The sequence below is a fragment of the Perognathus longimembris genome, chromosome 6 (genome assembly GCF_023159225.1).
Source record: "Perognathus longimembris pacificus isolate PPM17 chromosome 6, ASM2315922v1, whole genome shotgun sequence".
Lineage (NCBI taxonomy): Eukaryota > Metazoa > Chordata > Mammalia > Rodentia > Heteromyidae > Perognathus > Perognathus longimembris.
In genome coordinates this window covers 59,309,118-59,321,694 of record NC_063166.1, presented here as the reverse complement: position 1 = coordinate 59,321,694, position 12,577 = coordinate 59,309,118, and the positions used below count along the sequence as shown (strand labels likewise).

Below are 12,577 nucleotides of genomic sequence, written 5' to 3'. Positions count from 1 at the left end.
GCAGCTGGGCCCCATTCTCACGCAGCATTAGAAAAAGACTGGTCAGCTTTCACAATTGCTTTAGGGGAATATTTCCATGCAATGTTACCTAAAGGGAAAGTCTTGGCCTCAAAGCCCTCCAGGCATGCCAAGGGCCTGTAAGGGCTTATGAGGGCCTATCCCAAGACCTGGTCACCAGCACCGCCTCCTGTTCTCCATGCTTAGACTGCTCTTCTAAGATTGTGTTCTATGTCCTGCCCCACTCCATGGCGGTTACCTTGGCACTGGGCAGAGCAGTAAGCACTTAATTGCCACATTAAGAAGGGGGGATGTAAGAAACAAAGGTAATTGTGTTGGCAGCTGGGAGCTTCCTTTTCCTGGCAACAGTGGCAGCCAAACCAAGCCCTGAGAAGCGGCTGCCTCCCCTCTTGCCAAGCTGACGGACACAAACAAACCGCCATCCAAACGGCACGCGTGCGGCGTCCAAAACCCTAGGCCGCTGCGACAGGCAGGCCCGCCAGAGGCACACACATATCCTGGGAATACCCCGCGTGCCAACATGGCCATTGTGCACAGCCGGTCTGCCCCAGGTCTGTCAGAGGCCCTGTGCTCTGCTGACTCAACTGTTGCTTCCTGTCGCTTGTCCTGTATTAGCAGTATTTTTGGAGAGGGCCCCATTCTTCTCTGTAATCCTCATTTCAGTCAATTCGGCCAACTCTATTGTCCTTCCCCATGTCTGGGTGGCCAGAATATAAAATATTCCAGTCACAAAACATATTAAACACAAAAAGGTTTCACAGAGTCCTTGTGTGGGCACACTTACACATGCTAGCACACACAATTCGCATCTCCTATGGTTTTGGCAAGGCAAGAGGAGCAAAGACAACTACCCTATTGCATACAAGCTGAGGCTCCAGTCTCGGAAAGCAATGAGTCTGCAAAGCTTGACATGTCAATAGAGTCCGATCTGGTTACAAAGGGTGATTTTCTCATCAAAGCCCACCTCAAAGGCTCACCAAGTGGCCCCAGAGCTCATATCCAGATTTGAGACTCTCACTGAGAGGCCCCTACCCCTTTCCCATCATTACCCTTACCTGTTTGAAAGGCATCCCACTGATAATTAAATGCACCAGTTACAAAAGGGTGGCAAGGTTAATAGATAGAATACTGAGAAGCCAGCCAAGCACAACGGTCTGGGTTCACACAGAGCAAGCCTGAACAAGAAGCCTTTCTACTTATTTACCAAAAGTACATTAAAAACTGTGCTGGTAGAGGACTCTCAGTGCTTGGCTACTTACCGACCCCTCTTAACTACTAGGAACCATTCTGGAAAATATCTTCCTGTACATGTATTGCACCAATGAGCGATGTCAAAGACACTATTAGAAATATCAACAACTATGGGCTCTCAGTGGTGCACACAGTATTCAGAAACTATCCATAAGCCACAACATGGTCACTCAACAAAGATGACATATTTCTGAATCCAGGACCTCTCCGTCCATTTCTACTACCCATCTAGGAGCTCCACTTTTCACACCTTCCAATATTAGCTTCCAACATTTGGAAGAGGCAGTTTACTGTGTTCTGATTTTTGTTTTTTAATATATTTAAATCTGAAGCCATGTGATACTTCCTTTAGCAGGCTGGAGACTGGCCGTTGGGACTGGGGTAGTGGGGAGGGCCAACAAAAGTTTACCAAAAAGAAAGTTCTCAGGAATACTTGCCTTCACGGATTAGGAAGTTAACTATGTCCAGAGATTATACATTCTTATGTCGTAGCTAATCTTAAAAACCTGACATTAGGATCGATTTTGGCCCTTCTACAATGGCACTATTGGCTGCCAAGGCCTCTGCTTGCATTCCTCTTTTTAGATTGGGAACATGAAGCCTCCTTATTGACCTTATTTTTTCATGAACAAATCTCTCCGTTCTCAACTTCCTACATGCTTTCTAACCAAAAGGTCCCTAAAGACACAACTACTTGATGTAAAGATTCTAGGCAGCATTCTGATTGCTGGTGTTCAGGAAGGTTCCAGGCTTATTAAGTTGCTGCAGCCTCCTTTGCCCACTCAAATCCAATAGTCTCTAGGCAAATGCTTCACCATTTTCTACAAATGTTTTTAGTCCCTGCAGAATTATGGGTGTGGAGCTGGTGGGTTGCAAACTCATGCAAGTACTGGACGTTTGAATAAGTTGCTAAGAAACAAGACAACAAGGAGGAAGAAAACAGAGGTTACACCTGCAAGAGAAGAAAAAATATTAGAAACCAAGTACCTGGAATTCCACATAGGCAGCAGCCCCTGGAGACCCTTACGGACTACCCTTTCAAAGGCAGCACAGCTCCACTTTCCCCTAAGTTGGGTTTTCTAATAGGCATGTCATTCCATCCCTTTAGCTTGAGGTAGATTACTTAAAGCAAAGGATGTTTTCTCCACACACATAGAAAATACCCTTGCACAGAGCAGGAGCACATATGCACTGTTGGCATACATGCTAACTAAGAAGGCACAAACACAGCCTGCAGAAAGGAATCAGCTGGACGGTGACTCTCATTCTTCTATCTTCCTTGTGCCTCACCATAGGCAAGACAAGGCAAAGGCAAGGATTGGCCAATTATATTCTGTGATTAACACAGTGGTGGCCAATTTACTCCACCCCCTGCTAATTGGTCAGTCAGACCCATAAGTGGGAAAGAGGCCACGGCTAGCATCCCTCTGGTATGTAAGAATCAACATTTCGTTGGATTTTCCAGAAATAATTAAGTCGACCTCAGCAAGCTTTTGAATGGGGTCAGTGGTAGTTAAATATGAAGCCAGATACTCCAAATGTTTCCCCCAAAGTTTCTCCAGATTAATTTCATTTGAGGGCCACCAAGGCCTCTCAGTGGATGCTTAAGATTTCCAAAAAGTGGTAAAAAATTACATAAACATTTTTAATAAGAGGGCACTAAAATTGGGGGAGGTGAAAGTTAACCATTTCAGTTACTTATTCCCAAATCCTCTTAAGCCCTATTACCCCTTACAATGATTTCTTACTAAGGCTCCCATTTGAGGATCATAAATCGGACTAGTTGTTGCTTCAAGTCAAGCTCCCTTGTATCAGAGATGGTAGAGCAATTAGAAGCCACTGGTGAAAACCTACAGGACCAGGGCTAGAACAGTGGACACTAAGTAGGATGTAATTCCACATGATATATGGCAGGCAGTCCTACCTCTACAGAGCTTCCCACATGCACACTGGAATGCAGATTGTATTTCATATCTGACCAAACCATTTCCTCCTCCTCTTGTCCCTTGCTTGATTGGGGTCATCATGCCAAATAGAAGGTATGAATTCCATTACATTCCCCAACTGACCTATCCCTGCTCCTCAGCAACTGTTCTTGGCAAGTCAGCAACTTTAGGATGATGGCTGGGAGTATAAGGCTCCAGTTTTGTTCTGAAAAACCATATAGTCTTATTACTTCTTCAGTTCTATACCACATTCAGCAATGACCAATCCAAGGAAATCAATTTCAGTTTTTTGTTGTGGTTTTTTTTTTTTGCTATAGAGCACTATGCATGTGAGACAAGCACTCTGCTAACCCAGCTATACCCTCAGCCCCAGAAACCAGTCTTTAAGATACGTGTGTTAACAGCCCAGGTAAATGAACCTGTGCTACTGACCTTCAACACTTGCTCAGCTGAGGGCCTTCAGTGAAGTTTACATTCACCCTGGGGTCATTCATCAAAGTTATGGACTGCAGTGTTTCTCTAACCCCATTCAGGAAAATAAACTCAAACAATACACCTAAACTCCAATTTCTCTTGGGAAATAAAGCTTATGTTTCACAGGAGGCCTTTTGGGGGCAGCAGGGTGGAGACTTGTTTATGAGTGATACACACATTTGGCCCAACTTCAAAAGAGCCACACTCTCAAGGTGCTCTGACAGACTTGCTCTCCTGCCTGCCCTGCCATGCTAGGAAAGCTGGGCCTCTGTTTCATGGTTTGTGACCCATGGGGCCTGAAGGCACAGAAGAGCCCTAGCGAATCAATCTCCTCCCCTGCCCTCTCACACCATTTCCGTTCCTTCTCCAGGGAGGACTCTGCCAAATGTCAAAAGCAGATCGACACACCTTCTAGGTCAGTTTTCCACTGCCAGCCTTTGGAGGAAGCCTCTGTTTTCACACAAACCATCCTCTGACCCTACTCTCCTAAATAAACCTCAGCCAGGCCTGCTGCTTTTCCACATCACTAATAAGATTCCTTTTATGGTCTTGTGAAAAGCAAGGGGCTCAGACAGATCCTTGGGAGGGTGGAACCACCTGCAGGCCCCTTCCTCCTCAACTCCAAACACACAGTTCAAGGGCAGCGAGTATTGGCCCATCAACTTGGGCCCAGCCAGATTTAAAGGTGGCCGGCCTCTTTAGCTTCGTGTTCTCCCTAATAGGGGATTAACAAACGAGACAAACACTGTAAAAGTGAAATACCACAACAGAAACAGCCTCTCAAGAAGTTTTCAAGAGAACTTTGCATACAGTTTTTAAAAGACCATTTAATAGCATGTCTTTGTCTAATTGTCTTAAGGCAGAGGATGCAGACCCCACACCTCACACCCAGGCCTCCTCGCCAGACACACTCCCCTCCCCTCCCCTCCCCTCCTGCAGCAGCGAATCACGGTCTGAGCTGGCTGATAGGAGGCAGCAGTGCGCACCCCATCGGAACACGTGGTGGAAAAGCAAACCCCAGGGGCTAGGAGCTCCCCCCTCTTACCACCCACCCTCCCAGCGAGTACAGACTGAGCCAAGTCCCAATCCTGGCAGTGAGTCACACCTCCTGGGCAGAGGGCACACCCCCAACATTTCCCTTTCCTCCTCTTCTGCAATCGCACCCATTTTCCTTCCACCCATTTTGGAATGTTGCAAGGGCCTTGCTTGCTACAGCGCCTGCCAGCCGGGCCCAGAGCTTGAGCTCTTCCAGGGGCCATGCACTTGCACCCAAAAGCACTAGCTCCAGCAGGCCCTGTCCCATTCCAAAGCCTGGCATAGCCCCTGAAGAGGTTGACCGGGGGCCAGGTGCCCGCCGGACGGGGAGTGTGCTCGCCCGCCCTTCCCCGGGAAGTTTGCAAACACAGCTGTTTAAGAGCTCGGGAACCGCTGGAAGGGAGGCCACAAGGGCTGCGGGGCGCGGGGGCGGAGGCGGGCGCAGGGGCAGGCAGGGGCCGGCAGGGGGCAGGGGTGCCCGGGTCTTTCGTCTCGGAGCGGAGACACCCCTCATTCCCACCCCACCCCCGCGTCTGAGGCGGCCGCCCCCGATCATCGGGCCCAACCGGGAAATCGTACACCTCTCGTAGACCAAAAAATCTCCCCGGGAGCCGCGGGAAGCCGGCTCCCCCACGCCCTCCAGGAAGGACACACCCGCCCTCTGGGCTGGCTGCTCAGGGGAGAAAAGGGGGAGGGTGCCAACTTGGACGGCTTTCTCAGGCCAGAATTGCGCGGAATCGCCCTCCACCGCGCACCAGGTTTAATTAATTAAGCCAAGAGCTCACCTACAATGACCTCTTCGCTGGGGGTGGGGGTTGGGGAAGACTAGAGATTACAGGTTTTTCCAAGTTCCAAGTTTAAACCGGTCTCCCTAGGAGCTATCCCTCTCCGAGGACCCCACTTTTGTGCAGTAAACCAACGGTGGGGATGGGACCCGCCCCGTCCGGTCTTACTCAAAATGTCTAGCTAGAGTTTGAGCTCCCGGATCTGCCCACCCCCAAACGAACCTCTCAAGTTGGAACTGAGTGGCAAGGCCAGGCCCTTTAAATCCTTCAATCAAGGGGTTGGGAAAAAGTGGGGTCCCGACCTCGCACGGGTGGGAGCCTCTCTGGGCCCAGCCTCCCTCGCACAGTCGGTCACTTACCGGCCAGGCAAAGCTGAAGGGCAGCACGATGCGATTGCGGTCGTTGCCGCGGCTGGCCTTGAGGTTGAAGGTGTTGCCCCCGATGACAGGCGTGGACCCCGAGCCGAAGCTACAGGGCCCCCCGGCCGTGACGCGGGACTGATACTCCTTGAGGCACACTTTGAAGTACGTGTCACACTCGTCGCGGGTGCATTTGCGGTCCCCAGGGTTCCGGGAGCCACCGCAACAGTTTCCGTTCTGCAGTTCTCCGTTCACGTTCTGCATGGACAGGATCTCCAATTCGAATTGCCCCGACGCCCCGCACACCTGCCGGCCGAGGAAGGGAGGGGGGGGAAGGTCAGTGCAGCGCGGGAGAAAGTTTGCTTCGACTCCCTCCCCCTTCTCCCTCCCCGTCCTCACGAGACTTCGGCACCCAGTAAAAATTAATTTTGAAAAGCTGGGACCGAGGACTCGACGTGATTCGCGGGATATTAAAAAATGCATAAATACGGGAGCGGGGGGGGGGGAATCGACGACTACTCTCCAAAAAAGCCAGAATGCACCCTAACCCAGCCTACAGAAATAATTTCTTCCGAAGTCCGGGACTCCCCAAGTGGGAACCGGTGCTCTCCAGCCCAGGTGCAGCCTGTCGGGCGCACAGGCCGGGCGCCCAAGGGCTCCAGAGCCCGCTGGTTGGCGCCCAACCGCCCGCGTGCAGGGCGCCGGCGAGGGAAGGGAGAGGGCCGCCGGGAGGGAGGCCCGGGCAGGAGGATCCTACCTTGGCTCGCAGGGCACAGAGTAGGGCGAGCAGGAGGCTCAGGGGGCGCCCGGGCCGGCCGCGCGTCCGTGGGGACCGCATCGCTGCGCCGCGCGCCGCGGGCACTCGGGACGCCGCCGCCGCCGCCGCTGCTCGCGCTGGTCCTCCCGCCGGTGCTGCCGTCGCCGCTGCCCCTGCGGCCGACGCGTCCCGGCTCTGATATACTCCGCCGATTGGAGCATGCACGACTGGAAAACAACACCACTTTTCAAAAAGCCCTTTCAAGAGCGGCCGGTTCCAGAAGGCAAAAAGCCCGGCCTCCTTTTATTATTCTGATCGCTTCTTTAGAGGCGCTCCCCCTCCTTTTCCACCTCCCGGCTTTCTTTCCTTCTCTCGCGCTCCCCTTCTTTTATTATTATGATTATGCGCAGCCTTTTATTCCTTTTCAGATCAGCTGCATGGAAAGCGGAGGAGGGAGGGGGAGATTTAAAAAAAAAAAAAAACCTGAGCCTAGCTCGCCGGCCGGCTGCAGGTAACACAATGACGCGTGCCTGCCTGGCTCTCAGAGAGGGACCCGGAGAGCCCGTCTGGGAGCAGCGGCTGGGGCTGGCCACCTCTACCCAGCACGCCGGGCAAGGCGCATGCGCGCTTATTAATATTCATGAGGGGGCGTGACCGTGTAGTCCCCACCCCCTTCTCGTTGTTGCTGGGGAGGGAAGCACGGGGAGGAACTTGGAAAGTGTTGGGGGGCTTCGAAACGCGCAGGGTGGTGTGGACGTCCTGCTCGCCCCCCCCAAACACACACACACAGACTCTGGCCCTCGGGGACTCAGATTAGGCAGGAAGGGGGAGCACAGGGAGGGATTTGGAAGGGGCTGCGGCTCTGGGACGCCCGGGGTGCCTCGGTGGTGTCCGCCCCCTCGGGCGCCTTGGGCCGGGCGCCCTGCCTTTGCCCCGCCAGTGCGGGGCCCTAGGTGTAGTAGGCGCCACGGCGCTGGCGGAGCCGTCGGAGCGGGGCCGCTTCCGCCTTCCGAGCTGCCTGCGTCAGCTGCGGCTTTCGCCCCCGGAGGAGGGCCGGCCTGCCCGCCGGGAGCACGGCCCGAGTTCGAGCGAGCCGCCCAAGAGCGCAGCGCTGGCGGCAGCAGAGGCGGCGGCGAGGCTGGCGTACGCGCCGTCGCTGTCTGCTCGCCCGGCGGAGGCGACCTGGGCAGACGCTGCTGGGAACTTTGGAAAAACTTTTCCCGGAGCCAGGCTTGCCGCAGATTCGAGGGAAAGCCTCGGCCGCTCGCCACCTCCTCCCAAATTGAAGTGTGTGGAGCCTCCCCGGGCTCCCAAGCTTCCTTTCCAAACCGCGCCGCCGGGAGGAGCGGGCGGCGGGCGCGCCAGGGCTCTGTTCTCCGCGCGAGAGCAAAGACAGAGAGAGAGGGGCTGGGGGGCTTCGACGCTTCCCCTTCGCCCCGGCCGCAGTGCCGGGATTGCACCTGTAGGCGGCCTCCGAGCAGCTCTCTGGGTGGTAAGAGGTGGGCCTGGAAGGACCTCGCTGCTGCCATCGCCGGCAGCGGAACCCAGCTCGTCTGGGGGTGGCCTGGGAAACCCATGGCATTTTCCACCTTGAGGCGGGCCACGAAATGAACCGCGACGCTCCTGGTCGCCCTCAAGGTCAAAGGAAAACGCACGGGCCGGCGGAAGCCTCTGCCAGCCCCTCCTAAGCCGGTTAGCTGCGGCGCTCCTGCGGAACTTTTTAGGAAAGAGTTGCATTCCAGGGTGGGCAAGGCTTTTTAGCCTTCCTATGGGTTATGTCCAGCAGAAAAGCGTGACTGACGGCCCAGTGGCCAGTGTGAAGCCCTGAGCCCTCCCACACTGTGGGGCCTGAGCACTGCAGTGGATCAAGGGGGTAGGAAAAAAGTTTCCAACCTAAGACCGCATAACAGAGCAAGTATTTGTGGTCATCTACTTATTACATTTGATGAGAGGCTTGACATGGACAATATTTTCCTAGATATGATTCTGATGGGGGAAATAAGGCAGCTAGCTAACCGATCTCTTCATTGGTTGTAAGCAACCAAAGATGTGTTTTTTGGTTTTTTGTTTGTTTTTTGTTTTAACAATCTTGGCATTTTCAACAGCCCAAGAAATGCTCCCAAGAAAGGTTTTTTGTCTTGTTTTTATGGTACTGTGGATAATCATTCGGGGCATAATTAACACATTTGAGGAGGATATAGCTAAGAGCAGAACAGGTTGGTGGCTAACTTAGGCAGCAGCCACCTGGATATTTCCTAATGTGCTCAGATTCGTCCCACTGTCCCCAGTCATCCTCAATACAAGGCATCCAGTTATTAACAGTAATCCTGAGTAGATTTTTATCATCCTGGTTCCCATAAACAACACTCCCCCCACTTCCTGTTCAACCCCTCCTCAGCTTTATCGCCCCGCCCCCATCCTCCTTACTAGGGGCTTAATAATTTTTTTCTTCTTTGCAGTACTGGGGATTGAACCCAGGGTCTTTGCTTTGTTAGGTAAAGGCTCTTGAGCGATGCCCTAGCACTTTGGTTTTGTATTTTGTTTGGGAGATTGAGCTTGCTATCCTTACTTTGCCCTCGGTGGCCTAGAGTATCTCCTGCCCCTATGCCTCCAGATAGCTGAGATTACAGGTGTGGGCCACAAGAGAAGGCTCACCTTCGGAAGGCGGAAGGTTTTAAAGTGAATGGTTGATGCGAAAGCAAGGTTGATGTGGTCTCAAATACACACTCCTTGAAATTCCAAATATCTACAAGCTTAAATTTTGTGTTTATTGGCCCTTGTTCTGTCTCCCATTCCCTTCTGGAAGTAGTTTCACTAATCCTGCCACTTCCCTTAGCAGGTACCTCCAGGTTACAATCTGAGCTGCATATAAACTGAAATTAGCTCTAACACATGGGTGGGTTTAGCCCACTTAATTAATGGAAAAGAAAATGTTGATTTCTGAAGCATTAAAAACGACCTGATAAACACAAGAACATCAAGCAAAAAAATTCTCACAAAGTTCTCAAGGTCAAATAGCATAGAGCCCCTCCTCCTGTTTAACCTTGGGGATCCATTTTTAGGAAAGACACTGGTGTTCTACAGGGGATTCTTTTTAAATTTTTCAGTTGGAGTGCTTCCAGTAAAGTGGGAGTCCCCAAGAAGCCAGTCATATTTGAGGCAACTTTACTAAGTGAAAGCTATTCTCTACTTCCTTAAAGCAAGTTCTCAGCCTCCCTCCCTGGAAAATGGGGAACTGCTGCTGCTGAAATAATTCAAAGATAGGTATTTCCCTCCCTTAACAGCTATAGCCTGCCTTTCAATTGTAAGTAAATGTTCCAGTTTAAAAAAAAAAAAAGTGACTGTGAAAAATGCCACTTAGGCATTACACCTACACCTGAGAGTCAAGGTGGGGCTTGTATCCACTTACTGCTGGCCCTGTTGCACATGGCAGCAATCACAAGTGACCTTGGCTCTCTTTCTCCTTTTAAAGTTAAAAGATGGTGCCTCAGTATTTTTTTCCCCCACAAAACTTGACCCATCTTTATTGAGTCATCAATAAACACTAGCCTTAAATCCCCAAGAGCTTAATATCCCTTCAAACTGTAATGGCTTATGTCAAAACATGTAATTGACTAAAATCCTTGGTAAATCAACACTGATTTTTTTTAAGCTAATCAGTATATTTCAAGAGAACTTTGCATGCAGCAACATGGATAACCTAAAAAACATGTGAGGGAAATAAGCTGGATATTAATAGTAACTGTATGAATCTATTTATATGAAGTTCTAAAATAGGCAAAACAACTGTATGGTTAAAAAACTGAATTTTTTTTTTGAGGGGGAGGAGGGCAGGAGTATAAAGACTGAGTAGGATGTGCTTGAGGTTCTTTTGGGGGTTGAGTGGGATAGTACTCCATATCTTTTTTTTTTTTTTTTTTTTTTTGCCAGCCCTGGGGCTTGGAGCTGGGCCTGAGCACTGTCAAGGCTAACACTCTATCTCTTGAGCCACAGTGCCACTTCCAGCTTTTTCTGTTTATGTGGTACTGAGGAATCAAACCCAGAGGGCAAGCACTCTGATGCTAAGCCATATTCTCAGCCCAGTACTCCATACCTTGATAAAAGTTTGGTTGACATAGCTGTATGCATTTGTCAAAGCCGATTTACAACATATAAGACAGGTGTGTTATTTATTTCCCCCAGGTATTTAACTTATATATGAGTATAGAGCCATTTATGGAAATGTGAAATGATATCTGTAACTTAAAAATGCATGAAAATTAGTGAGATTACAGAGAATGGTTGGGTGGATAAACTATAGTAAAGAAAAATATTAACATTTATTGGTAGACTCTAGGCAATGTACCAATTTCACTACCAAGTCCTTTCAAATTTCTCTGTGTTTGAAAATGTTTATTATAAAATGTTGATTGGTGTGCCAGGCACTGTGCATGGGGCCAGGTATGTGGCAAACAACTCCCAAACTTATGCAGTCTAAAGGGTATATTTGTAAGGATCGATAATGTTTATATGAAGGTAGTGGACAAAACAGTTCATTTTCTCTTTAGTTCTTTTCTTCTAATAAGAGATAGAAAAGAAATATGTAAATTATCCTTTAAAATTTTTCATACTTTTCTTTGTTTGTAGGTTGGTTCACATAATAACAAAAGCCCTATTATATTTTTCTTTCCTTTCTCACTAGCCCAATAGATACTTATGATTCTCACTAGATGAACAGATAGTTACATGTCTTGCCAGCTCCTCTTTTTCCTAATTGGTCACTACTATGGGTACTTGGTCAAGACTCCCATAAATTATGCGTAGCAAGCTACCTAAGCAAGCAGTCCGTGTGAATATACAGTCATCTCTGTGGATTTTCCTCATTTTTTCCACATTACTAAAAGTCCTGCATGGAAATTAAAAACCCACCTGCAAATTAGACACTACAAATCAGGTTAAATTTATAGCTCCTACAGCAACCATATAGCCTGACCACATCCAGTCATATTTTTTCAAGGCTTCGTTTTACACATAAAAGACATTTGAATTATTTTTTTGTAGAAATTCAAACTTGGAGATTTTTGCATTATCAAGTGTAATCTTCTATAATCTCACCTTAAACATTGTTTTGGTTTTGTCTTGTGTTCAAATTCATATAGGTTTACTGGTCCCAATTTTTTTCTCTGGGTCACTATCAGGGTGAATAGTATTATATGTTCACATTTCCTACAACAAATCAATTGCAGAAAGTCATCAAAACCTCAAGATACAAAATTCAGGAACCATGAAACTAATATCCTTATTTTACTCTTTGAGTCAAGATCAACATATTCTTTGTGACCTTTTGTAATTTTTGGAGCTGGAAGTGGGGGAGAGTCCCACTTTCAAAAAAAGTAATTATTTCTTTCTGTTGGATTTTTTTAAAAAAATAAGCAAACCTGGGTATAAGTTGTTGTCAGGATAACATTCTCAAAACCACTGGCAATTAGCCAGACAATGGTGGCTGACACCCATTATTTTAGCTACTCAGGAGGCTAAGATCTGAGGATTGCAATTTGAAGCCAGCACAGTCAGCAAAGTCCCCTAGAGTCTTATCTCCAATAAAACCAGTAAAAATCCCAGAAGTAGGTCTGTGCCTCAAGTGTAAAGCTCTAGCCTTGAACACTAAAAGCTAAGGGATAGCACCTAGGCCATGAGTTTAAGTCCTAATATCAGCATAAAAAAATTATCAAAGCTTAGAACACAGCTTCTGTGTTTAAACAAATGAAAAAAAAGAAAGAAATGACTGGCAGTGACTCCCTCACCCTCATTTCTGTGGTGCTCAGTAGGGAGTTGTCCATCCATATACGGCACCTCAATGACTTGACCCATAGAAATTCTGGAATACCAGCATTATGGAAACAAAACAAATGGAAAAGGTCCATTTGTGCAGTGGGCCTATTTAAGTGTAAGTAACAATTTTCTATAATTGCA

The 12,577-nt window shown here is 48.9% G+C and overlaps 1 protein-coding gene across 1 annotated transcript in view; it reads right to left on the bottom strand.

Annotated features, from left to right (window-relative positions):
* The window catches only part of Jag1 (jagged canonical Notch ligand 1), a 38,723-nt gene extending 31,505 nt beyond the window's left edge, over window positions 1-7,218 (bottom strand). Inside the window, exons 1-2 of the mRNA XM_048348796.1 lie at window positions 6,626-7,218; window positions 5,869-6,174 (exon numbers count right to left, since the gene is read on the bottom strand). Coding sequence (XP_048204753.1) covers window positions 5,869-6,174; window positions 6,626-6,706 — 387 coding nt within the window. The 5' untranslated portion in view covers window positions 6,707-7,218. The remainder of the gene's footprint in view (window positions 1-5,868; window positions 6,175-6,625) is intronic.
* Between the last annotated feature and the right edge of the window lie 5,359 nt (window positions 7,219-12,577).